Source organism: Agelaius phoeniceus, chromosome 21, assembly GCF_051311805.1.
Source record: "Agelaius phoeniceus isolate bAgePho1 chromosome 21, bAgePho1.hap1, whole genome shotgun sequence".
Classification (NCBI taxonomy): Eukaryota; Metazoa; Chordata; class Aves; order Passeriformes; family Icteridae; genus Agelaius; species Agelaius phoeniceus.
This window is the reverse complement of record NC_135285.1, coordinates 7,706,365-7,732,926: the sequence shown is the minus strand read 5'-3', so window position 1 is coordinate 7,732,926 and position 26,562 is coordinate 7,706,365. Positions and strand designations below refer to the sequence as shown.

Sequence of the window (26,562 nt, the reverse complement as noted above, 5' to 3'; positions counted from 1 at the left end):
GGGGCACCTTCCACTACATCAGGTTCCTCAGTTTGACAAAAGCCTGATTTGACCCTTAGCTGAATCAAGGGGAGCACAGAGATAATTCATAGAGATGCCATGATTCTGTTGATATCATCTATTACCAGCCCATGTGTCTATTTCAGCCTTTGAACAAAAAAAGCAGCATTTATTTTCTGGACTAAATGACAGATCTGTAGGAAAGTCAGGCTAGTGCCTTGCCTGGTTTCTCAGTGTGTATCTTGCAATTTTATGCTCACTGAGGCTAAAGTAAAACTTTATTGCACTTTTGTGTTTGGCATTTACATCCTGTTTATGTAAATTCTTCAAACAGCTTGATTTGTAGTAGAGGAAAACAATTCTTGCTGTATCTTTTTGTCTTTTGAAGTGTCCATCCACTCTGGAAGAGGAGAACTTGTATGGAAATTAAGTAATTTGTCTGGATGTTTTTCTGAGACTTAACTTTGCAGTCTTCCAACAGATTCTGGTCTTGTCATTATCAAACCTCAGACTGCAAGTTTTATGCACTCATTTTTCTGCTTGGGTCTTAAAATTTTGGCTGCATGACACTGACTGAAAGGATAAGGCTAGGCTAGAAATGATTACTAAGATTTGGGAACTGTTTCTTGCATGTATAAATCTTATTATTGAAATTTGATTACTTTTTTGTGTGTATCACCTTGGCCAAGTGCAAAATGTCAACTGCACTGGTGTTTTGAGCAGCAGTGGTGGACTGGCTTTGGTAGCACTGTTCTGACAAACCATTTGTGCTGTGCTCATCCCTGGAAGCTGAAAGGGAGCTACAAACTGGAGAATAATTTTGGTCTCCTCACAGCTTGTGTGTTCAAATTTAAACCATAGGGCAGAGCCAAGAAGGTTGGAAACAAGATCTGGGAATAGCATCTCTTGTGTCCCCAACACTTGTCATCATTCAGTCTTAGCAGCTTGTCCTGAAAACCTTTCCAAGACAGCAACTGTGTCACTGGACACTTGTCTGCACCATGGAACACAACAGGGCAGCTGCCACAACTTGGATTTTTCAGCCTGAAGCTGCCTCTGCACCAGGGATCTCAAGTGAAGCCAGAGAGGGTGACAGTGACATTCCACTGGCTGTGGCCCCAGTAGTGCCCAGGAGTTGCTCTGTGACCATTTTGAGTTCACCAAGGTTCAGTTCAGTTGGATCAAATCTCCCTAAAAATAGGGCTCTACTCCAGACTGGGTGGGTGCATTGCAGTGCAAGTGGATAGGGGAAAGGAAAAGAGTGCAAAACAAGGTGGGGTTATGTGAGGAATAAAAATGCTTCTGGAAATACTTTCCATTTCATCTGAGCTGTCAGTCTTTCCTATGCCCTCTCCTCTGTATTAATTCTTCCTTCTGTTTTTAGCTGCTTGTTGCCAAAAACTGGTGATTTTCAGGCAAAAGCTTTCTCACAGCAAACCAAGCCTGGTATGCAAGGGGAAATTGTTTATTCAGGAGTGTCTTCCAGCAGGAGGTAATTTGGAGGGGACAAGAGCAGTCAGACACAGGGAGGACACTTATTTAGAAAAGGCTGTAGGGTCTGAGATGTGCTGACCTCACATTCTATATTTTGAGCCCTAGGGCCATCGTGGGCCTGTCCCTCAGGTGGGACATCTGGCCTGATGTAATGCTGACCTTGCCTTGAAGCAGGAAAAGCACAGGCAGCTCAGTCTGCAGTTTGAACAGGAACCATCTGAGCATGATGCTCCCACCACGTTGCAATGGATCACATGGACTGGAAATGGCTTTTATTTTGTAGAGATCTGAGGAGCACAGAGGTATTTTGTTTGGCTGTAGTCAGTACACAAACTAAGGGCAAAATGAACCCTGCTCTCTCTTTCATCTCCAGCTCTGACAGCACAGGAGTCAAGTGGTGTAAGGGGAGGTGTTCAGTGGTGTGAGGAGCTGCAGCAGAGCACAGCTGAAGAACACTGGCCTCTGTAGCCAGTGGCAGGTATGGGAAACCTCCTTAGTGTCCTGTAAACAGATTCTGTGGTCCAGATAACCAAATTATTTCTGTGGGGCTGAGGGAGCTTTAGAGACAAGTCTAAATGTCAAAGACATGTCTGAATCTGTAATGCCAGGCCTTTGCTGCTCTGCATCCCATCCTTCACACAGGCAGCTTCTTCACCCCATGGCTATGGCAGGGAGGGGATGTTCCTCAGGAAGAAGGCTGAGAAAATGTAAAATCCTGTTTCAAATGTCTGTCCAAGATTCATGTCTGAGAGATTAGAGCCTGATGAGTTCCCTGCTTCCAGTGCTGGCCCCAGGGAGCAGCTGGAGCTGCTTCTGTGGGGATGTGAGGAGCAGAGTGCCAATATCAGCAAGGGAGAGGCAATGTTTGTGTCCCAGGCTGGCTGCAGGGCAGCTCTTCAGAAAGAGGACTCAGGATGGATCTCTAGTGTTCATTGCAGTGTATTAGATCAGCCAGGTGCTTAAAGGTGCTGAGCAGATGATGCAGGAGCTCTGATCCTTTAATAGGGATGTTTGCCTGGTGGCCTCCAGGGAGCTTTCTTTTTTTTTGGACGTTGATTTGCAGCCAGGAATTTCTTGAAATCTTTTTCCTGCAATTTTACAGTATTTTCATTACTATTGGAGGTCTTGGAGGTCAGAGCTGCAGGTGCTGTTTGGGAAGTGGGTGTCTCCTTCTTGCACCTGGCACATCCAGGACTCACAATATAGAGGACTTTCAGCTTGGAGTGTGTGACCCAGTCCCTCATGCTGTCCAGGACGATGGGCAGCACGCTCACCACCCCTCCATAGCGATGCTGTGCTTCCTCCAGGCTCAGGTGGTTCACAACACCATGGGGGTACCTGTGGGACAGAGGGAAACAACTGGCACAGGAGTCCCAGCCCTGCAGCCCTGGGAGCCCCAGGGAGAGCAGCAGTGCACAGGCAGCCATTCCCCAAAATCATGGAGAGAGCTGTACATGGATTGAGGAGTCCTGCCAAAAAACACCCTGGCATAGACCTGGAGTCTTGGACAGGACACACAGACACTGCCCTGCAGAAATTAGCTCAGTGCAGAGCAGCAGCAGCAGCAGGAAGGAGCAGGAACCTGCCTGAGCACTGCAGGGGCCTCAGGGCACCCACCTGCCCAGAGAGAGGATGGACAGACAGAGCAGCACTCTTTTAGTGCAGGGACACTGGCAGTGGTTGCCAGGAGCTGGCACAGGCAGTTGGGCAGCACCTTGGACCCTCCCTAACAGCCAGGAAGGGGCTGGGACAGAAGCCGGGGGGGGAATGTGCAGTGCCAGCCCCCAGGAGATGAGCTGGGCTGGGCTGGGCTGGGCTGGGCTGGGCTGGGGAGGCACCTACGTGGCTCGAAGGGCAGTGAGGTCGTTGCTGTCGTTCAGGAGCAATTTGCACTTCTCCAAAAGGCCGTTGGTGACGCTGTCCCCAGCGTGCACCGTCTCCATCCTCTGGCACAGGCAGCGCAGCTCGTTGCACAGGGACACGAACATGTTGAGGATGCGCCTGTCTGTGGAGTTGTAGCAGTGGTGGTCCTTGTAGCACTGCACCTGCACGGGGGGGGAAATGGCAGCGCTGCTGACAACGGCAGAATGGGAACACCTCACTGGGATGGAATGGCTCAGTGCAATGTCTGCCACAATCCTCTTCAAGGCAATGGGCAAAGCCCTTCTGCTGTCAGGGAGAGGCAGCCTTGGAAAGGACAACCAGCTCATTGTGTGCCCTAATCCTGACAGCAGCCTGGCTTGCACTCTGCCTTTGGCATCCATCTGGGTTTTGGGCTTGAGTTCTGCTGTCTCAAATCCACAATTCTGATTTGATTTAGATTTTCTTCCCCTCTGTCTCCAGGTGGTCTAAGTTCTACTTTTCAGTACAGCATGCTATAAAAATTCCCAGACAATTCACTTAGCAGCCCAGCAAAGCCCTTGCCCACGTGGGACACTCAGCCCTCAATCCATCATCCTCCCTGTGTAACACAGCCATTATTTTTAATAAGCACTATAGAAAGATACAGCAGCACCAATACCAGGGGGAAGAGCCAGGCATGCTGCTTCCTACAGGCTGAGGATTACAGATTCCATGTGTGCCTGGGGAAAGAGCCTTGCTCTCATTGTTTTCCTGTAGCCTGTGTTTCTGGCTGGGCCCCAGCAGTGCTCAGCTAAAGCAGAAAGTGCTGCTCAGCCTTGAGATTCCTTCTGAGATCACGGGAGGCGCCACCCAGGTGATCTCTCCCCACCCCTTCAGTTACACACAAACCTTCCTGGGCACTTTTTGTCCATCTTCCCTTCAGGAAAAACATTTCTCCAGCCCCACGTGCTGTCCCTGTGGCCATGGCAGGGAGCTCTTGGTGCTGAGGGGTTTGTACCTGGACAATGGATGACACAGGTCTGATCATGTCATGGGCTTCCTCCCGGGTGCGCTCCAGGGCTCTGATGAAGGTGAACTGCTGCTGCTGGAAGAGCTTGTACTTCTCCTCGATCTTCCTCAGGGTGTCCACCACCTCATTCATGTTTACTTACTGCTGGATCTGGATGGAAAAGGAGAGACAGGAAGCTGCATTTTAGAAATGATGCAATTCTACGTCTCACCTGAGCTGGAATTGTGCAGGTGTGGGGGTGTTCACAGGGGTCCCAGGATGAGGGAAGAGATGAGAATCTTGACTCCTTGTTTCAGAAGGCTGATTTATTCTTTTATGATATATATTATATTAAAAGAAAATGATATATTTAAACTAAAGTATAGAAGAAAAAGATTTCATCAGAAGGCTTGAAAGGAAAGGAATGATAATAAAATCTTGTGACTGACCAGAGAGTCTGAGACATCCAGACTGTGATTGGCCATTAATAAAAACAACCACATGAGACCAATCCCAGATCCACCTGTTGCATTCCACAGCAGCAGATAACCATTGTTTACATTTAGTTTCTGAGGTCTCTCAGCTTCTCAGGAGAAAAGATCCTAGCAAAAGGATTTTTCATAAAATGTGTCCACGACAGTGTAGTTTAATGGAAAACTTATAAATAACTGTGTAATCATTGGCTTTTGCAAATTATTTTTATACAACATAGTTTGTAATCACTGCTTTTATTGATGTATAATTTGTCAGCCTTTTATGGTTAATACCCCAATCCCTGAGTAGATTATATATTTTAGTGTGATAATTATATTCTAGTTTAGGCTCTCGCCAAATATTAAAACAGAGATTTTGTGCTGTGCATTATAACATTAACTGTTGCAGAAGTAGTTAATGTTTTTATTTTTGTAACTGTCTGACAATGGTGAGAATGAGTCAGATAATTTTGTGAAATTGCTAATGTTGATTTCATGTACGAGTGGAGTATCTTATCTGTATGATAACATTGAAAAGAACCAGGTAAATAAACACTGAAAGAAAGAATGCAAGGAGGATTTTACCACTGACCCTTCAGCTGGCACTAACTGCCAAACCACAGAACAGGGACCCTTGTGAAGAAATAAAATACATCAATCTCATCTGCAGTATGGCACACACCTTAAGTGTCAAGGGTTGAAGCAAGCAAAAAGAATTCCCAGAATATGAAAACTCAAAGGAATCTTTGAATATGTATAATCTCATGAAAATGTATTTGACCAATGTAATGAAAAACTATATAAGAAAAATTGGTTTAAGTTAACTGGCATGCCTCTGGCAGTTGCCAAGCACCCAGTGCTGTTATTAGTTTGTCCCTCTTACAACTTATAAAACTTTTAAGATTTTAAAGATTGAGGCACGTTTCTCACAATTACAAAAAAAAAAAAAAGCAAAAAGGAGGAAAAACCAGAGATCTGTTGTGCCGAAGCCCTGCAGTCCCGGAGCCCCAAGGAATAAATCAATAATGCCTTAGTGATGGTGCTGCAAAAAGAGGCAGAGCCCCGAGGGCAGCGGTGCCAATGTGATGTCACAGACGCTGCCGGGCTGTGGGAAGGCAGTGCGGCCATGCCTCAGCCACGGCGGGGCCGGGGCAGCCCCAGGCCCTTCTCTCCTGGCTGTGAATCCTCGCCCCAGTGCCTCCCCAGCTGTCCCGGACGCTCCCTGGGGCCGGCCGGGTCCGCCGGACCCCCCGGGCCGTTCGTGCGGCTGTGGCCGCCCCGCTCCCGCCCCGGCGGGCCCTGCGGCTCCTACCGGCCGGTGTTGGGGCGGTGTTGGTGCGGCAGCTCCCGGGAGGGGCCGGGCTGGCGGCGCGGCCGGGCCGGGCGGGACGAGCGGGAGGACAGCGCGGGCCGCGGGCCCTCGGCGCCACCGCGCCGCCGTCCCCATGGCAACCGTCGCCGCTCGATGACGTCACATCGTTCCCTTTACTGTAAACGAGGCGCTGACCACGCCCCCGGGTGGCGATAGGCCGCCTTCTGACGCGCGGTGATGACGTCCCCGTTAGCAACGCGTCGCGTTGCCGGGGCGGCCATGGCGGAGGCGGACACGGAGGACGCGACCCAGCAGTGGCCGCCGCCCGCGGGCGCCTACGCGGAGGAGCGGGGGCTCTTCCAGCTCCTGCAGGTGAACGGGGAGCCCGGGGGGCCGGGGGAGGCGGGGAGGGGCAGCGGGGCGGGATCCTGTGGGAGGTGATGGGCGGGTGGGAAGTTTGTCCTGTAAACAGGGATTCTGTGGTCCAGCGAACCAAACTGTTTCTGTGGAGGTGCGGGAGGGCTGTAGACAAGTTTAAATGTCAGGGACGTGTCTGAATCTGTAATGCCAGGCCTTTGCTGCTCTGCATCCCATCCTTCACCCCCTGGCTATGGCAGGGAAGGGATGCTCCTCAGGAAGAAGGCTGAGAAAATGTAAAATCCTGTTTCAAGGAACTTATCCAAGACTCATGTCTGAGATATTAGAGTCTGATGAGTCCTGACTGATCGCTGCTCCCACTGCAGTGCTAGCCCCAGGGAGAAGCTGGAGCTGCTTCTGTGGGGATGTGAGGAGCAGAGTGCAAATATCAGCAAGGGAGAGGCAATGCTTGTGTCCTGGGCTGGCTGCAGAAAATGGGCTCAGGACGGTTCTCTAGTGTTGACTGCACTGTATTAGATCAGCCAGGTGCTTAAAGGTGCTGAGCAGACGATGCAGGAGCTTTGATCCTTTAACAGGAGGTGTTCCCTGGTGGGATCCAGGGAGCTTTCTTTCCCAAGCGTGGGTCTTCATACTTGCACCTCTCGCACTGTTTCTCCTGCAATAGCACAGTATTTTTGTTACTATTGGAGGTCTGAGCTGCAAAGTGCCCAGCAGGGGCTGTTTGGGAAGGGGATTTGTACTTCTAGGCCATGGCAGGTGCATGACTCACATTGGGGATCAGGTACTTCTTGGAGTGTGTGACCCAGTCCCTCATGCTGTCCAGGACGATGGGCAGCACGCTCACCACCCCTCCATAGCGATGCCTTGCTTCCTCCATGCTCAGGAAATTCACAACCCTGTGGGGGTACCTGTGGGACAAAGGGAAACAAATGGCACAGGACAGAGGGAAACAATTGGCACAGGACGGAGGGAAACAAACAGCCCTGCGGCCCTGGGAGCCACCCTGAGAGCCCCAGGGAGAGCAGCAGTGCACAGGCAGCCATTCCCCAAAAGCACGGAGGGAGCTGTACATGGATTGAGGAGTCCTGCCAAAATCCACCCTGGCACAGACCTGGAGTCTTGGACAGGACACACAGACACTGCCCTGCAGAAATTAGCTCAGTGCAGAGCAGCAGCAGCAGCAGGAAGGAGCAGGAACCTGCCTGAGCACTGCAGGGGCCTCAGGGCACCCACCTGCCCAGAGAGAGGATGGACAGACAGAGCAGCACTCTTAGTGCAGGGACACCGGCAGTGTTTGCCAGGAGCTGGCACAGGCAGTTGGGGAGCACCTTGGACCCTCCCTAACAGCCAGGAAGGGGCTGGGACAGAAGCCAGGGGGGAATGTGCAGTGCCAGCCCCCAGGAGCTGGGCTGGGCTGGGCTGGGCTGGGGAGGCACCTACGTGGCTCGAAGGGCAGTGAGGTCGTTGCTGTCGTTCAGGAGCAATTTGCACTTCTCCAAAAGGCCGTTGGTGACGCTGTCCCCAGCGTGCACCGTCTCCATCCTCTGGCACAGGCAGCGCAGCTCGTTGCACAGGGACACGAACATGTTGAGGATGCGCCTGTCTGTGGAGTTGTAGCAGTGGTGGTCCTTGTAGCACTGCACCTGCACGGGGGGAAATGGCAGCGCTGCTGACAACGGCAGAACGGGAACACCTCACCGGGATGGAATGGCTCAGTGCAATGTCTGCCACAATCCTCTTCAAGGCAATGGGCAAAGCCCCTCTGCTGTCAGGGAGAGGCAACCTTGGAAAGGACAACCAGCTCATTGTGTGCCCTAATCCTGACAGCAGCCTGGCTTGCACTCTGCCTTTGGCATCCATCTGGGTTTTGGGCTTGAGTTCTGCTGTCTCAAATCCACAATTCTGATTTGATTTAGATTTTTCTGAGATCACGGGAGGCCCCACCCAGGTGATCTCTCCCCACCCCTTCAGTTACACACAAACCTTCCTGGGCACTTCTTGTCCATCTTCCCTTCAGGAAAAACATTTCTCCAGCCCCACGTGCTGTCCCTGTGGCCATGGCAGGGAGCTCTTGGTGCTGAGGGGTTTGTACCTGGACAATGGATGACACAGGTCTGATCATGTCATGGGCTTCCTCCCGGGTGCGCTCCAGGGCTCTGATGAAGGTGAACTGCTGCTGCTGGAAGAGCTTGTACTTCTCCTCGATCTTCCTCAGGGTGTCCACCACCTCATTCATGTTTACTTACTGCTGGATCTGGATGGAAAAGGAGAGACAGGAAGCTGCATTTTAGAAATGATGCAATTCTACGTCTCACCTGAGCTGGAATCGTGTAGATTGGTGGAAAACTTACCAAAAAAAAAAAAAAAAAAAAAAAGGCAGGAAAAAGAGGCGTTCTGTTGTTCCGAAGCCCTGCAGTCCCCGACCCCCAGCAGTCCGTGACAGTGCCTGTGCGGCAGAGCCCCGAGGGCAGCGGTGCCAATGTGATGTCACAGACGCTGCCGGGCTGTGGGAAGGCAGTGCGGCCATGCCTCAGGCACAGCGGGGCCGGGGCAGCCCCAGGCCCTTCTCTCCTGGCTGTGAATCCTCGCCCCAGCGCCTCCCCAGCTCTCCCGCTCCCTGGGGCCGGCCGGGCCCGCCGGACTCCCCGGGCCGTTCGTGCGGCTGTGGGCGCCCCGCTCCCGCCCCGGCGGGCCCTGCGGCTCCTACCGGCCGGTGTTGGGGCGGTGTTGTTGCGGCAGCTCCCGGGAGGCGCCGGGCTGGCGGCGCGGCCGGGCCGGGCGGGACGAGCGGGCGGACAGCGCGGGCCCGGGCCCTCGGCGCCACCGCGCCGCCGTCCCCATGGCAACCGTCGCCGCTCGATGACGTCACATCGTTCCCTTTACTGTAAACGAGGCGCTGGCCACGCCCCCGGGTGGTGATAAGGCGTTGCTCGTCGCGCGGTGATGACGTCCCCGTTAGCAACGCGTCGCGTTGCCAGGGCGGCCATGGCGGAGGCGGACACGGAGGACGCGACCCGGCCGTGGCCGCCGCCCGCGGGCACCTACGCGGAGGAGCGGGGGCTCTTCCAGCTCCTGCAGGTGAACGGGGAGCCTGGGCAGGGAGGGGCAGCGGGGCGGGATCCTGTGCAGGGTGATGGGCGGGTGTCCGCCTGCGGGACGCGGCCGTGGGCTCTCCCGATTAATTATTTTAATTGGCAGTTTCTGAGACTCCTAGGTATGATTTGATTTGCGGGTGAAAGTGGCAGCCCATGGAAGAAGGTGTCGGTGGAAGGCGGGGCAGGACGGGAGGGGAGGAGAAAGGGGGGACAGTGATAAATTGGGTGCGGGAGAACGCGGTGAGGCTTCTGTGGGGCTGAGCTGGGGCTGTCACTGTCTGCTGTTCATTCCCTCTGGTAAAACCCTTCCCCTTTTGTTCCTGTTGTGCCTGTTCGCCGAGGTGTCAGAAATAAAGCGAGCAAAGTGCCCGTGTGGCGTGGCTGTGATTTCGGTACCTGGCAGGGCTGGTTCCCCTGCTTTAGAGTAGGGTGGGTTTGGTTCTGGAGTTCGGGAAAAGCCCCTGTGTCGTGCATGGGGAGGTTTGTGGGAAGGACTAAAAATCCTGGTGCTGTTCTGATAGGAGAACTTGCTGGAGAGCATTCCCCTGTGTGCTGCTCTGAACTCTGCTAAAAAATCACTTCTGCTCATTCAAATGCACGCACATGTTTATTTCCTTTCCTTTCCTGTTTTTTTTTTTTTTTTTGTGCTATCTTTTTCTCTGTTTATTATGACGATTGCAGCATAATATTTGTGTCTTGATTTGGGTTTTTTTTAAATGAAGTACTGTGTTTTGCAAGCCACGAGACATTGAACTCAGCTGCAGGGACTCATATTACATAAAATGTTTGTGGGATTTACTCAGGGTCGTGCTTTAGTTGTGTTGGAGCAAAATAATGACAGAAACACAGCTTGAAATTGTTGTGCTAAACATTTACAAAACTTAAAATGTAAAAACTACATGAGACCCTAACTGTGAACCTCCCTCAGAGATTAACAGAACAACTCATGTGAAATTAAACTGAGTTTAGCAGAATTGGATAAATAAAAGGGTTTGGGCAAGAAACAGTGCCAGTGTCAATCACTGTCAGCCTGAACATTTTTTAATTATAATAAATCCAGATTTTGTTAGGTTTGTTATTTATACAGGTGCTGGTAAGTGTAGTGCAGAATCCAGATTGTTTAGTTTAAATAAATGTTGCTGGAAAGTAATAATTTTTAAATGAATTTTCAATAAAAATACAAATTTATCTTTTATGCTCTGTGCTACCCAGACCTTGATGCATCAGAACTTGCACGATCACCAGTTAATAAACAAAATTGAGTGTTTTAATTATTCTAATGAAGTGGATGAAGTAGAAAAGGAAAATAGGCCACTCTAATAAGAGACAATCAGTTGGTGAGGATATAAAATTTTATGGACTAGATGGACTTTATGGAATTTAGTTGCAGATATAAAAGTGTTATGGCTGCTGTTCAGAAACATCTCTTGCAGCACGAGCATTTCTGCAGCTTGTCTAAATTAGAGCATTAGTTCTGTTTGATGTTTAATTTTAATTAGAGGACTCGTGACTGGGCTGAAATGTCTTGCTAGGAAATGTGTGGATTTCTCAGGGTTTTGCTTTTTTCCTGCCTGTAAAGCCCAAATTCTCCCTGAAACCACTGCAAAATCTCTGCTGTTGTGGGTGGCAGCTGAAACAAGGCTCTGTTTAACCTCAAGGGTTCAAGATGAAAATGGGCTCCAAAACAGACATTCAAGGCAAGGCTTTAAGCCTTTTTTTGCCCTTTTTCCCCCCCTTCTCCCCACCCCTTTTCCTGCAGGAGCCAAGGCTGGTCCAGGTGTGAAAGGTGCCATTTCTGTGGGTTATGTTTTCGACTGCTCTTGTCTGTTCTGCACTCCTCTGGGCTAGTCAGAAACTTGTGGGAATGTGCTAGAGAAGGCTCATCCTGCCCTGCAGAGACACAAATTCAAGTTAACTCTGGTTTTCAAACTCTTTGTGTGTCTTTTAATGTCAGTGCTGCCTCAAGCATTTTTAACCCCAAGCTGCTTGAGCCAAACCTTTCTAGTGTCCATAAGTACCATAGATAAACTGAATTAAATAGGTTGGGTTTTTTTACTGGCGATTTTCTGAGCCTCATCAGTTTTTCAGCATCTAAAATAGGTTCTGAAGTCTCAATTTTGTCTGTGAAAGAAAATAAATAAGCATTTATAAGCTGTTTAGGATCCTCATTGTAACATTGCTGTAAAAATGCAAGATATCACGACTGCAGAGCCGTGTTCAATTTTCCTCTGACTTTGTCCTATTTATTTCCAGAACATGCTTGAAGAGCTATTAATTCATAAGCCAGATGATCCCATTGAGTTCATGATAAACCACTTAAAGCAAAACAATGATGATGGTAAGTGGAAATGGAGACACCAGAAATAGTTCAGCTCCTGATTTGAAAGCAGCTGTTGGGAGCTGTGCTGCTCTTGGCAGGTGATGGATGAAACTTTTCAGCCTGAGTCTTGGGGAGGGGGGAAACAAAAAAAAAAATGGTGAGCATTTTGGAATACTTATAGGCAAGATGCTTTTAATTTCTTTTTTTAGTGGGTAATCTAATAAGAAATGCACTTTAACAGTTCTAACAATGAAACCCTCTAAGGGAATAACAAAGAGTTCTGGTGTATCAATTATTAATGCCTTCCGTGCCCCATCTGATATTTCCTGTTGTCTTTAAGCTTGCTAATTACTCCTTTTGTCAGGTGTAAATTTGGGTTCCTATTCTACCTGGGCTGGCAGATTCTCTGCTTTTTGATTAGTTTGTTACTCTCTGCTGTTAATGAGTTCCACAGCTCAGTGGCATCTCAGCTGAAGGAACAGTGAGTGTGTCTGCTCCTCTGTGGAACAAAACCTGGTAAATTGAATGGGAAGTCTGTATTCTGCACAATAAAAGCATGTACCCTCAATCAAATTATTTGATTTACAAACTGTTCACCCTTAGGCAGATTATATTTGGATATGCACAAGTGAACTGTAATTTTTGTTCTGCGTGAGCTGTCAGGGAGAGCTGGTGTCATGGAGCTTTGATGTTTCTTTAAAACCAGAGTAAACCATTATGAAAGTTCTGCTGCAGCATCAATGAAATCATTATCACTGGAGGTGCTGTGAGCTCTTAGTGGTGCTGATCAGCTGGATGGTGATTGAAATGCTGCTAAATACGTTAAAGAAAAAAAAAATCAAATCCTGCAAATTGTGCCCAGCCTTTTCTGGTGCAGGCAGCCTGAATAATCAATCTGGTTTGTAGACCCATGGAAAATATGTGTAAGAATTTCCTGCAGTTTGATAGAATGCTGATAAAATTTCTTCACATTGGACTAACATTTGTCCTGAAGCCCCACAGTATTATTTTAACAGAATCAGGCAAGTTTCCATCTCATGACTTCAGTACTTAGAGGCTAAAGACAGAATTACAGCAATTGTTTGTCAAGGGGAAAATGCTGTCTGCTTTTGGTCTGGAAAACCCTGTTAAGGAAGGAAAGGAACTCCAATTAAAATTAAAGCCTAAATGTTGTTTTAAGAATAAATTATATGGAAAATAATGTAACAGAAATGTGTAGCAGAGTTGATTTTACTTTTTGATCATGGCGGAAGGTGCTGACTATTTAGAAGAAAAAAAACCTTATTAGAGCCATCAGTAAAGTGATGAATTTTCATGATCTTGCCTTGCCTAGACAGTTTTAGCCCTAGAGAAAATTTCAAACAGAGATGTGTGGAAAAGAAGCATTGCATCTATCCCAGGTGTGAAGTTAGAAACCCTTTTTAATGAATATTAGGATCTAAAGTACTTTTAAAAATATAAACAAGTCTAATGGTGATTATAGCTTACAACTGCCTCGAAAATATTGTAGGTCAAATGTGTGGCAAAGTGTTTGTGCTTAGGGCTCTGTGCTATTGTTCTTTCATGTGTTCCTTCTAAAAATCTTCAAGGGCCACATAAAGACTGATAATTCTTTCATATTCAAAAAATGCAAGTTTTCTACATGGTGTCTTGGTTTGTGCTAATGAAAAAGGCTTTCAGGGTCTGGGTGGCATTTCTGTGAGCTCAAACCTCTGAAGGGAAAAGTTCTGCCTGAATGTTCAGTATGTACCCTGTGCTTCTCCTCTTTGACAAAGGATTTCTCTTACAACTTAAGCAAATTTTGTTGTATTGATATTAATAATAAAATCTCTTGGATTTATATCAAACTCTGTTAATCCAGCTGTTGTTTTGTGTTATTCCAGGATTCAAATAGGAATAGGAGTAGGAACCCAAATTTACACCTGACAAAAGGAGTAATTTGTTGTTGCTAAAATTGTTGTTGAATGTTAAAACTTGCTTTACTTGGACGAGTAAATCCCGTAACATCTCATCAGACTAAATACAGAATTAAATCTGATTTTTTTACCAAAAATTTTACCAGAATTTTCTGCCTTCATGTAGCTGCTGCTTTGGAGCTGCAGTATTAAATAGTGACTCTTTGTTGCTTGGAGGGGTTAAACATTTCACCCGTGGTGTCCTGGTGGTGCCCCTGTGTCACATGTTTGGGGAGAAGGCTTGAGAGGAGTCCTACAAGTGTGCAAATGAGTAAATCAGTGAATTACACTGCCCCATCTGCTGCCAGCCACTAAGCAGAGAGCAAACCAGATTTAGTACAAAGTGAGCATTTACAGTAGCCCTGGGCAATATTAAAGCATGAGATGGTGTATATAATGGTATGTTTCGTTTTTTATCAAACGTTTGTCCAAGAAAGCTGTGTATTAAAGCTTCAATACCTAAGGGCTTTCTTGTGAATTTTAAATCATGCTCCTAGTTAAACCTCAAAAGGATCTGTGGATGGAAAGGTTTTTTGATTTTCTTTGAAGTGGTTTGAAGAAGTTGATTAGTGTTGGCACCCAAGCACTCTTTTATGACGCTGTTTATAAATAATTCCTAAGTACCGGGCTGGAGTTTCAAGGTGTTAGATTTTAAAAAAACCCTAGGATTTAATCACATTACATTTGAAAGAAATTAGGTGATAAAAACAGCTGATGTATCCTTTTAAAGTATTTTTCTACATTGTGTACTAGTTCTGTTGCACTTGCAAGAACCAATAAGGGGGGAGTTGTTCTTAAACCTTCCAAGTCAGATAACTTTGTAAAGATGAATCTGTAATTTGGGTTTCATGTATGTTTAAAAATTGCACCTGCCCAATAACTGTTAAGTGCATGGAAGGCCTCATGAAAATCCATTTCACATCCTTGCCTGTCTGCTCCCATCAGACACGATCTCCCTTGGTAACTGAGAGCTGAGGAGGTTTTTGGGTGAGTGGATCCCCTCTCTGCTCTGACCTGTGTTACTCCTAATAAATACTAACCAGTCCCTCCTGCACAGACTCTGATTTGGGGCTTTTTTTTTTTTCCCCTGTGGTATAGGGGGGGAAAAACATCAAAGCTGTTAATATAAAATGACAGTTCAAGGGATTGCAGCCCAAGGTGTATTTATGGAAAAAGTTCCAAATACTTTCCTATGAGTGACTCCATTTCCTCCTGTTTGCCTTGCCTCTAATTCATTCCCAACAAAGCTCAGGGCAGTCATGCCCATTGTGTTGTGTGTGTGCACTGGATTAAGAATTCCTCAGAACTGGGAAGCATTTTTTGCACCTTGCCCCCTCAGGGAAAGGAGAAGAACGTGCAGCAGAGAAACACAAGAAACAGAAATGAGGAAAATTACTTTAAATGGTGACTAGGAAAAATTGAAGGCTGCTGTCAAAAAGCATAGTGAGGGAGCTCTTCATTCTGCAGTATCTAAATCTTCTCTGAGCCCTGACACAACCTATTTAGGTGAAACTAAAAACTGAAATATCTTTTCATCACGAAATGTGTTAGTTCCGAATCAATGTTTCAAGAATAAAAGTCAGACTCAGGTAAGGAAATGTTTATACCTTATGGTTCATCCACTAAACTCTCCATGTTTCAATGGATTGAGATATACATATCTCTCCAAGTGGCATGGTTAGAGTGTTAATCTCATTGACCATGGAGATTAAAGGAGGACCCAGGTGGCACTGATTTTCCGTTCCCCCTTTTTTTCCCAGTGGAGCCCAGTCCTGAAATCTCCACTGAGGCAGCTTTCCAGCTGAAATAATTGTTTCATGGTGGCTACATTGGTATTATGCAATACAAGAGTAGGAAACTGGTGGGGATTTTTTGCTGTTCTGCACCTTGACATTTGCATATCCTTGTTCCACAGCTCCAAGAATTTGTGTCCTTGGTCCTCCTGCTTCTGGGAAAACTACAGTTGTGAGTACCTTACCCTCAGTGTGGTAGCACTCCCCACTCACTCTCTTACTTTCTACTGAACTCAGCATTTTGGAAAATTTTATTCTGGGAAAAGAATTTTGAGATTTATCCAAGTGATAGATGAGCACAAGACAAATCAAAGGGCATCATTCCTGAGGGGTACACACCTGGGTGTTACAGGTTAAATGGATATTTTCAAGTGAGGTCTGTTAAGAACTCAGGTAGTGAAACAATTGGAATCTAACAGAATTCTGCCTGCCTTGTTCTCCCAGCCTTTTAACAGGACTAATTAACCTGGGGGAAGTAAGTTAATTGCACATTTGTGGTGTTCCCTTGCTGTGAATTGCTCCATTTGCATGGTCAGTTGTCTCGTGTCCACTGGCACCATTAAATGCAAAGGTCAAAGTTGCATTTGAACCTCAGAAACGGCAGGTGATGCTGGTGAGGGCATGGTAGGAAGAATATTTCCTTCTTTAAATTCTGTGTTAAGGTACAGGAGATGAAAAAGTCGTTATTCAAAGCTGGATATTCTTGAATACCTTTATAAGAAACTACTTAAAGTTGCTTATATATGTCTGTGTACTTAAATGTACTTAGATGTATGGCTAAGGAAAACTCTGTCTTTCTGCAGCCTTCTGAAAAAAATTGCTTCATTTTCTTTCCAAATATTTCAACCTGTATTTTTTTTTTCTCCCCTCAGGCAATGTGGCTTTGTAAACATTTCAATGCCATACGTGTCTCTCAGGAGACTTTGTTATTCAAGGAAGTATTAAGGCAGACAGAGGAAGCAAAGGCATATAAAGAAAGAAACCAGGTGTGTAAGAGAATATAATAACAGTTGTTCTCGTGTCACAGAACAGGAATTATGTGGCATTCCCATGATTTCCACTGCTGGGTTGAGCAGATGAGAGCAAAGACTCTCTTCTCTCTGTGCTGTACATTGGTGTGTCAGGACACAGAGAAGGGGCAGGAGAGGGAGGCAATGCAAAGTAAAGGAAGTCTTGAAAATACCAACCTTGGAACAAGCAGCAGAACTGGGGGAAATCCAGGAATGCACAATCCAGTCTAGAAAAGCTTCATTCTATTATTAAACACAGTGTCTTCTATCTGGGCATGTTTGATAATCTCAATAAAATAAGCATTAATCTCTGAGGTCTCCTTTGGTACAAAATGCTCTGGAAAATATGTACACAAAGAACCTTTTTTTGATCTGACAGTGCTACTTAGTTGTGCATGCTTGATTTCTCTGTAGCATGACACAAATAACTTACTTGGTGCATTAACTCAAAAAGAGGATGACAATCCAGTCAGCTCCTGACAGCCCTGGAAGCTCTCAAGCTGAGGCAGGAGCAGCTGACTCAGATTGTTGAATTTTCCCCAATTCTGTGCACCTGAATTGCTCCAGTCAGATTTTTAAATCCATTCATTGTGGGCATCCTAACTGATGTTCACAGAACATTTTTTCCAGGTGTTATGACTCCCAGGATTAGTTGATCAGTAATGTAATTAATTGTCTTCTTATTAAAAATTAGTGACAGATTGGGAAAACATGCTGAAAGGTTATCTTGAATACAGAGAAGCATCTGATTCCTGCCTTTTTGGCTGATTCCTTTCTCCAGTGTCAAGGAATTCCATGAGAAATAGACTGGAAGAAGTCTGGTTTTTTGTGACTTTCTCTAACAAGTCCACTAGTTTGAGTTTATATTTTGTCCTTTATCACCCATTTTCATAAACATTTAAGCAATTTCTTATCTGTAGGAATTCTACACCTCTGCTAAATCCAATTTAGAATTGGAATTGGCCAACAGATTTGTAATTTACTGAGGTGGCAGACAGTGTGATACGCAGATTAGGGTTTTTTCCTTAGAAAATTAGGCTAAAATAGGGTGGTGTTTATAAAATTGAATAAAATACTGGATAAGTAAATGAAGTTTGGAGATGCTTCAAGTAGCACACTTCAAGATCTGAGAGCAAAGAGTTCAGTGAACTCCCTGAACTCACTGGCAAAAATGTTTGCATTTGGCTGGGATGATATGGAATTATTCTTACTGAAAATATGTACTTTGAAATCTTAGTTCTAATTATTAAAGATTGTTTTGATAGGTTCATAAATTTATACTTGGAGGGGGAGAGTTTAAAACAAAAATTCCCTTTGGTTTAATTACTGTAATTATTAACATATTTCAGACTATACAGATGCACTTTCAAGGGTGTCCTTTTGGGCTTATTTGATTTAAAAAGATGGATGGTGTGGAAGATGAAAGTCAAAAATGTCATGGCTAATCAGGTAGTGAGGAGGGCCTGCAGAGCAGAGGCTGCTGGTGGTTCAGCACTGTGCAGTTTGCCTTTGGATTTGATCTTTACACCCTACCATGAGGTTTTCACTAAATAATTTTGTTCTTTTCTGTGGGTTTGTTTCTTTGAATGTAGCTCCTAGAATTAGGAGGGAGCTCCTGGGTTCCTCTAGGTTGGAGTGAATGTTCAGGAACAGAACAAGAGCTTTTTCATGAGTTTGGATATAACCAGGGCATTAAAAGGTTGTAGTCCTGGCCAAAGCAATTTAATAAATGAAGAGGAAAAGCAGGAGCTAAGGCTGTGGTTTTTGGAGAGTGTGATGTGAAGCTCATAAACACAATTTAATGTTGTTTCTCACTCCAAAGGCTGCTGTGGCTGCATTAACCCCAGAGGCAGAGGTCAGGCAGTTTGAGGTCACTTGGCCAATGTCACTGGATCTGGGCAAATGCTGCAAAAAGCTCTGCAAATGTTTGTTCACATATTTTACCTACTCATTTTACCTAACTTCAGCCAAGCTTTCATCTCTTTTGTGTTCACCCATTAAAGCATTTGTCTTTTCCTGGCACAGGAAGCCATGGAAGGCACTTTAAAAATCCATTATTGCTCTCTGAAGCTCCATTTTTCAAGTTGGACAAGCAATCATTCACCCACACTACCTGGCCACTTACTAATGAGAACAGCTCAGGTAGTGAATTTTAAATACTGAGTGTTCAAAGCAAAATGTGATCATTCTGCATGTAAAAATACTCCAAAAAGAAGTCAGATATTTTTGAATATTCAGTAAATTGAAGAACCACAAGCTACCAATAAATATTCCATGAACAGAAAAAGAGGCTACATTTTTGGATAAATCATTGCAAATTATTCCCTCATCTCCAGTTATTATAATGTTAATAGGAAGCATCTTCAGGTTTTCCTATAGTGAAGTCTAATGATGAGCTATTGCATGTTTCACTTTTCCTGTTAACTGGTTAAAATAAGAAGTTGAAACAACTGTGGTAATTGTGGGTTTTGTGGGATGGGTGTGCTCTTCCTGCTGCACTAAATTGCAGTTAAGGTGTTTGCATAGCTCCTAATAACTTCAAACTGCTCCAGAGTTGTGTCACGTCCCTGTGCTTTTTAAAAAGAAATAAAATAGAAGGGAAAAATAAATCCAAGGCATCCTTAACTATGCATGCTCAGCATTCCAATCTGTTCCAGGGTAAGCCACTCTGAAGGAACAAAAAGAAACCATTCCAGGTTTGTGTAACCAAAAAAGACCAGCCTTTCATGTGTATTTATCTGAACAAACCAAGTCTAAACATTCATGACACTCAGGATTCTAAAGTAAATTTCTTCAAACTTGATTGCTGTTCTCTCCAAGGTGCCAATTTGGAGAAGCCGGAAATTTTTAGCTGAGGCTGTTTTCAGAGCAAATATATCTGAAACTTCCAAGAAAAATGCCTACTGAAAAAGCTGCCCTACAAAAAAAGTATGGGAATTTTGTGAAAGGGGCATGAAATACAACTCTGATTAGACCAGGCGTGGAAATTGATGTTCCTGAAATAACATGGAATATTTAAAATTAATCATGAGTGGTACAGTTTTTCAGCAAATATGGAAATAGTGATTAAACCAGCGTGGGTAGAAAAGTGTTCTGAACCTGACCAAAATCCCACAGCAGTTTTTCCTTTACCTGCTCTGAGTGTTGGGACAGCTCTGTGGGCAAGGTGTGGTTTGGCTGTTACCAAATGTGTGTCACTGTCCATTATTGCAGATTCCTGGGAAGTGCAATCCCATCTCCCAGGCTCACCATATATATTTATGTGTTTATGAGAGATAAATTATAAATGGGCTGCCTGATATGTACCAGATATCCTGATTTCTAGTGGAATAATTAGGCATTCTGCAAGCAGCCTATTGAAAATGATTTTGTAGGCCACTGCTCAGTGGGGGGAAAAACTGCCCAGGAAATGAGACTGGAATGGAGCCACAGAGAGCAGAAGGAGCTAAAACACTGAAATACCTGAATGTGTGTCCTTGGCTGGTTGTGTGCAGCAAACCCCACTCCAAAGGCAGCAGTGAGAACAGCACTGCACGGAGAGAAGGGAGGATAAATTTGGTGTAAATTGGTTTGGCAGGGCAGAGCAGAGCAGCCCCCAGCAGCGAGCAGCCTGCTTTGACATGACACATGAAAGGAGCAGGCAGGTCCTGGCTGTCCCTGGCAGCAGCATGGTGCCCCTTTGCAAGGTGACAGGGGCTGCAGGAGGCTCTGACAAAGCACCCTGGGGACCTGCTGGCTCTCAGCAAAACCAGCAATTTCCTTCCCTCCTGCTCTGCTACCTGCCCCAGTGCTGGCTGATGTGAGGAGAGGCACTGAGAGCCGGGGACAAAAGAGAGAAACAAAAGCAAACCCTGCCTGCCCAGGCCACCTGGGCTCTGCTGTGTGTGCTGGAGCACTTTCTCCACCCTCCTTCCAAGTACCATTTCCACCACTCCTTGTGAAATTGTTTCATCATCTAGTGGAAGATGATTTTATGAAATCTTCCCACATCATCAGCCAGATTTTTCTCATTGTATGAATTGAAGTTCAAAGGAGTTGCTCCAAGGAATGTTTTTTCCAGATGCCATGAGTCCCAAGATTAGTTGATCATGTAATTATCAACTATGTATTATAGTTGATCAATGTAATTAATTGTCTTATTAAAAGACAATTGTCTAATTATTAACAATTAGTGGCAATTAGATTGGAAAAAAATATGTAGATTGGAAAAATATGTTGAAATATTATCTTGAATACAAACAAGCATCTGATTCCTGCCCTATCTACCTCTCCCACCCTATAGAAATACTCATTTTTAGGTTTATACCCTTCAAAGTGATTAGGAAAAAGACATGAGAAGCCACAGGATATGGAACTAAAGGGAACAGAGAGTCAAGCTCACATTGTTAGGTGAAAGATAATTTATTTTATCTGGGAGGTAGAGAATCTGATTGCAGGTTTGTTTTGTTTTGTTTTTTCTGAGTATTCATTTACCAATAATGAGAGAAGAAATAAGGCATCTGTTGAAATTATTATTGGCTGTCATGAGCTGCATGGACAGAAGTTTAGACTTTGAGTTAAACTGGCTAACTCAGAATTTAACCAAGTTCAGCATAAAATGAAAGCCTAAATTAACAGGATAGTGGAACAAATTCTTTCTAGAAGGAAAGGAGAATATTGCTGATTTCTTGTTAGGAAATCAAATATAATGGAAGAAATGTTGAGGGGTGCTGACCACAGGAACGTTGTTCTTCTGTCACATAGCCAATACCTTCTTACAAAACATCTCTAGAGATGGGCAAAGCAGGAGTCACAGAATTAGTCACAGATGCAGTTTCCATCCCATTCCACAGTCCTGAGTTTAAAACTAAACCAAGTTCAACTGCAAAATACATTTTAAATAAAGCTTTTGGATGATGAGAGTTACTTGAAGCTATGAAACAAACCTCCTGAAATCAGACTCTGTGTTGTTTGCTCAGTGTCTGAGGTTCTGTTTGTGTCTCTGAGAGCTGGCAGGTCCCTGATGCTGAGCCCTCTGTCACTGGGGCAGTCAGGGGTCAGCTCCTCGTGGTTAAAAGGATGATTTGTGGATGTGATGTTCTTCTGGACCCCTTTGCAGGTCTGATGTCCAATGTGTGTGTCAGTGTGCAGAACTTGGCACTGCTTTCATGCCAGTGTGCAAAACCCCCATGGATATTCATGCTCTGTGCTCAGCTTCCCTTTAACACTGATTTTTGTGCCCTTATTAACTCTTGGTCATTAACTCATGTTAATGACCCGGGACTCGCACGGAATTATTTATTTCTTTATTTCCAAGAAGACATCTCACTTCACCTTTAACCACAACGGTGCCTGCATGGTAAAATTCCTTTTGAACTCAATTGTGAATATTCAGCCCTCTTTTTTTTTTTCCTCTTTTTTTTTTTTTTTTTTTGTTCTTTCTTTAGAAAATTCCCAACGCGCTTTGGGCCAATCTGATCCAGGAACGTCTGTCAAACGTGGACTGCATCAAACAAGTAAGAATTGCTCCTCAGAGGGCTGCTGGATAAGCACTTACACAACTCGTGCCTGGTATTTAGCATTCCAAGTCCTGAGCAGAGCAGGGAATGGGGGCAAATCATCGGGGCTCCCGAGCCAGTTGCTTTCTTGAACATCAGCGGAGGGAGTTTGGAGCTTTATTAACAGGATAAAGGGGAGGATGAGAGTATGCATATGCTAATCTTCCAGCACGGAGATGATCAAAGGCTGAACAAGCAGAGCTTTGTTGATTGCCTGGGGCAACTGGCAGAGATGGAGTGGACAAAAAAGATAAACAGAAAATAGATAGAAATCAATATTGTTAAGGTTTTTTGGCTCTTCTTGAGGAAAAGAGTCTTAACGTTACTAATTTCAGTTTTATTTCTGGTTCTGTCTCTTTTTTTCTCCCTGTGTTAGGAAACACTGCATTTGAATGTATTGTCTTCTGGGTAATAATTAATATTTTCACTCTTAGCTTGAATGGGTTTAGTTGTGTTCAGATCTGTGGCATACTGTGTTTCTTGCTCCATGTTTCATCATCTGGGAGACTGAAACAATGATTTTTTGATCCTTAGAAAGAAAAAGTAAAGGGATTTTCAGAAACCCTAAATAGTATCAACTTTTCTTCATAAAACACTGCAGCCCTTACTCTATAATTGACCTATTAATGTTGACTTTGCAAAGTAGAATTAAACTTTGTGTTGCTGTTCACTGTGCTTGAATGATATGGGTCTGTCTGGTTTTCCTTGAAGGTCTTTTTAGCTGAGCTATTTTACTTCATTTTATCTCATTATAGTTACTTAGCACTCCAGATTATATATCTGGTAGAACTCAATATATTTTTTTTTATTTGTAATATATCCACATAGGACTTAGGCCCTTCAGCTGGCAGGAGAACCTGTTTAAAACCACACATGGTATACTGTCCTGTTCATTTGTGTGGTATTTTTAGTTCTTTTATAACAAGAGCTCTAAAACCTCTCAAAAATGCTAGTTTTTTCACATAGGTCTCTTTCCCTGATTAGAAGAACATATGCTTTCAGGAGCTACTTTTCCCAGTGTTTGTTAACGTGAGTTTTACTGTCAGTGTACAAGCAAAATCCATCACTCTCCACAGGCTGCATCCACCTTATTTTCCTTTTTTTTTTTTTCCCTGTGCTTCCTATAATTGTTGGCATGGCTTTAGTTCTCCTGTCAATAATGAGGGATGGGTCTCTCAGTGAGTTATTTTAAGTATTAGGTCATGTATGAGTAAGGTGACAAGGTGGTTAAAATGCTAACAGCTGCACAGAGTCCTGCCTGCATTTTATGTTCCTGTTGTTGTCACCAGCAGCACTGAATCAGTGCTGGGTGTCTTACAGAACCAGAGGGGAAAAAATCCTTTATGAAGCTTCCCTGACATTCAGCAGGAATGGAGTGGATGTAATCAACCCAGCTGAGGTTTCAACTGGTTTTAGGAAAAACACATTATTTGTTTTCAAAGGTTGTTAAAAATGTTTATATTATTTTTACATTAGTAGATACCATTTACAAATGTTTACATTAATAGATAGATACCACAAATTATAATAGATAGATAGTGACCACAAATTATTTTCTCCTTTGAAAGGGGATCTGTGCATTTTATGTGTAATATTTTGTGTGTGTACCTCAAAGTAGAATTAATGCTGTAGGGTTTTTACATCACTGACCAGATTTATGCCATTTCTTTCAAAATATGAGTCAGCATGTTTTCACTGAAAATGTTCACAGATTAGGAGCAGCATGTTGGACCACAGTACCACCAGCTGTTTGTTTTATTTCTCCTTGTGGTGTCATTGCCTTGGCATTAATTGTGCAGCTTTCATCCCACTGACAGTAGGAATTGAGGATTTTTTGTGCCGTTGTTTTGACACTCACAGGTTTATAGATGTCACTGGCATTCTCTAAGGAGAACATTTTTATTGATCAACAGCTCTGCTGAGGCCCTGTGTTATGTGTTCTTGTAACACAAACCTAGTCAGGACTGTGAGGGATCAGGTGGGGAGGTCTTGCAGCACACACAGGAAACTTATTGCAGGCATTATGTTAGAGCCTGGCACTTGTGAGGCTGATACAGAGAATTTTCATCTTGCAGGGTTAGCACATCTTGGCTGCAGCCCCTCTGACTGCTGGGAATTCATGGAGAGGAGAGAGATTGCTCAGGATGTGTTTGAGAGAGAGCTGAGCCACCTTCCTGGAGGGTTAGAATCTTTAGAAACCAAGCTTAGGCCAGTGAGTCACACACAGAGTGGCAGAATGAGTTGAGATTGGTATTTTTTGTGGCTGCTTTTGAAAGGGAAGGCAAAGAGAACAATGGCTCTGTTTGGTTTTACCTCGATTGGCTTTGTTGGGTTTTACCTCAATTGGTCCTGTTTGGTTTTTACCTCAATTGGCTCTGTTTGGTTTTACCTCAATTGGTCCTGTTTGGTTTTTACCTCAATTGGTCCTGTTTGGTTTTTACCTCAATTGGTCCTGTTTGGTTTTTACCTCAATTGGCTCTGTTTGGTTTTACCTCAATTGATCCTGTTTGGTTTTACCTCAATTGGTCCTGTTGTGTTTTACCTTGATTGGTCCTGTTTGGTTTTACCTTGATTGGCTCTGTTTGTTTTTACCTCCGTTGGTGCTGTTGGGTTTTACCTCAGTTGGTTCTGTTGTGTTTTACCTTGGTAGCTAAAGGTAATAATGTTTTCTCTGTGAAACTCCATGCAAAGAAAGTGATTTACAAAGATTTATCCAGGGAGAGAATCTGCCTGTTCACCACATTTTCTGTTTTCTGAGAAGAATGGAACTTTTTAAAACATCTTTACACCTTACTCCACTGACAGAACTAGGGTGCAATCCATGCCTGGATAGAAGGTTACTACTGTCAAGAACCAAAAAAAGATGGCTTCTTAAAGAAACAAATTCATCATGTGAAGTTCTTAATTACACTTTAATGACAGTCAGGAGGGCAAAAAAAGACCAATGTTTGCATAAAGCATGATAGGCATATTTTAAGTCAGGTCTTGCTCTGCTGTGTCTTCTTCCTCTTGCTCCGTTCCCAAGCCACACTCCCTTTCCACTCTTTTTTTTTTTTTCCTTTTTTTTCTTTTTTTTTTTTTTATTTTATCTGTGACATCTGCTTGGAGCTTGTCCCTCCTGTGATAGCACACTACTTGCAGCTGTTCAGACCTCCAGCTCTGAGCTGTGCATGGGGTGCCCTGAGCATACGGCCTTTTTGATGTGTGATAAAACAGAACCGAGCCACTGGGGGTATGGAGAGGCAGTGCAGCAGAATATCAATAAACCTGTTCTGAACAAAGCTGCAGCTCTGTGCTGGAATAGACATTTCACTGAAGTGTCAAGTAGATGGATAATATATTCTAATTAGGGACTGACTGATACCCTGCAACTCAGAGACCTTTGGAAATCAGCTCCAAAATGCTCACTGTTTTTGTAATGCGTGTTGGTTTTGCATTTGTTTAATGCCTTTAAAATATATTTTCTGCAGGGAGCTATTTATTGAGCTTTGTTTTCCTGAATAGCCCAAAATTTTCACTATAAAATTGCTTATTGCCTGTTTTAAGGACCTTTGAAATTTGTGTGTAAACCTCATGAAGTTTGCTGTGGACTGTAAAAAGTATGGATTGGTTATTGCTATAGTATTGTGTTTACTGCCTGTTGCACATTATGTGATTTGAGCCACAAGCAGTAGTGACCTCAGGTTTTGTAGGGCAATTTTTGTTTTGTTTTTTTTTTAATTTGTTTTGTTGTAGTTTCCAAAAATGTTGCACTCAGAGTGGAGAAAACAAGCCAGATTTGTAGTCTTTGTAAATTGGCATTGATTTATTTGCCATCAGGCCTCAGATGCCATTTCTCCCTAGAAGATCTGGCCCTGTACATATATATATATTTTGTACACAGTATATTCCAAACTAGTGCTGAAGTTCCTGGCATAGCACTACAAACATTGTTCAGCTTTGCCTTCTGCAAGTCTCAAGGGATAAATTGATTTCTCAGCACCTGTGTGACCTTAGCCAGTGGTTCATTCTAATTTGGCAGAGCAAACACCGGGAGTGGCAAAAACGGCTTGCAGTTACTTGAGTCTTGTATTTTCTACATCTGTCAGCAGGATGACATCTTCCTGAAACCAGGCTAATTAAGGAATTTTAAATAATCTGCTCTATTTTCTTGTGTAATTGGAATGGCCCATTCCCTCCCACAGAAGTCCTGGAGATAGATTTCCCTGAAATACTTGGAGAACCTTTGGACCCCACCCTGACAGAGCACCAGATTTATATGGGAGCTGAGAATGATTGCCAGCTAATGCAATATTAAAAATATCTCCTTTATTTCAGCACAAAGATGGCTCCCAGATTTCCTGA

The 26,562-nt window shown here is 44.4% G+C and overlaps 3 protein-coding genes across 8 annotated transcripts in view; 1 reads left to right on the top strand and 2 right to left on the bottom strand.

The window, feature by feature from the left end:
- Nucleotides 1–1,449: 1,449 nt before the first annotated feature.
- On the bottom strand, nt 1,450–6,334 carry LOC129128984 (sperm acrosome-associated protein 9-like). Its single transcript, XM_054646647.2, has 4 exons — nt 6,131–6,334; nt 4,355–4,516; nt 3,337–3,539; nt 1,450–2,832 (listed from the first exon to the last, which is right to left on the bottom strand). Exons 2-4 carry the CDS (start codon nt 4,496–4,498, stop codon nt 2,493–2,495), a joined length of 687 nt encoding a protein of 228 aa, XP_054502622.1. The 5' UTR covers nt 4,499–4,516; nt 6,131–6,334; the 3' UTR covers nt 1,450–2,492.
- A 91-nt stretch (nt 6,335–6,425) lies between these two features.
- The window catches only part of AK8 (adenylate kinase 8), a 68,179-nt gene continuing 48,042 nt past the window's right edge, over nt 6,426–26,562 (top strand). For 2 of the 6 annotated variants that reach the window (XM_077189391.1, XM_054646641.2), the window contains exons 1-5: nt 9,452–9,586; nt 11,857–11,941; nt 15,794–15,843; nt 16,544–16,657; nt 22,108–22,176. In XM_077189391.1, coding sequence (XP_077045506.1) covers nt 9,452–9,586; nt 11,857–11,941; nt 15,794–15,843; nt 16,544–16,657; nt 22,108–22,176 — 453 coding nt within the window. Of the gene's footprint in view, nt 6,503–9,451; nt 9,587–11,856; nt 11,942–15,793; nt 15,844–16,543; nt 16,658–22,107; nt 22,177–26,562 lie in introns of those variants that run through there. The other 4 variants (XM_077189388.1, XM_054646642.2, XM_077189390.1 and 1 more) reach the window with 4 other exon arrangements.
- SPACA9 (sperm acrosome associated 9) lies at nt 6,997–9,355 on the bottom strand. The gene is made up of 5 exons (XM_054646651.2): nt 9,216–9,355; nt 8,601–8,762; nt 7,949–8,151; nt 7,278–7,416; nt 6,997–7,163 (listed from the first exon to the last, which is right to left on the bottom strand). The coding sequence occupies exons 2-5, from the start codon at nt 8,742–8,744 to the stop codon at nt 7,077–7,079; spliced, it is 573 nt and encodes a 190-aa protein (XP_054502626.2). The 5' UTR covers nt 8,745–8,762; nt 9,216–9,355; the 3' UTR covers nt 6,997–7,076.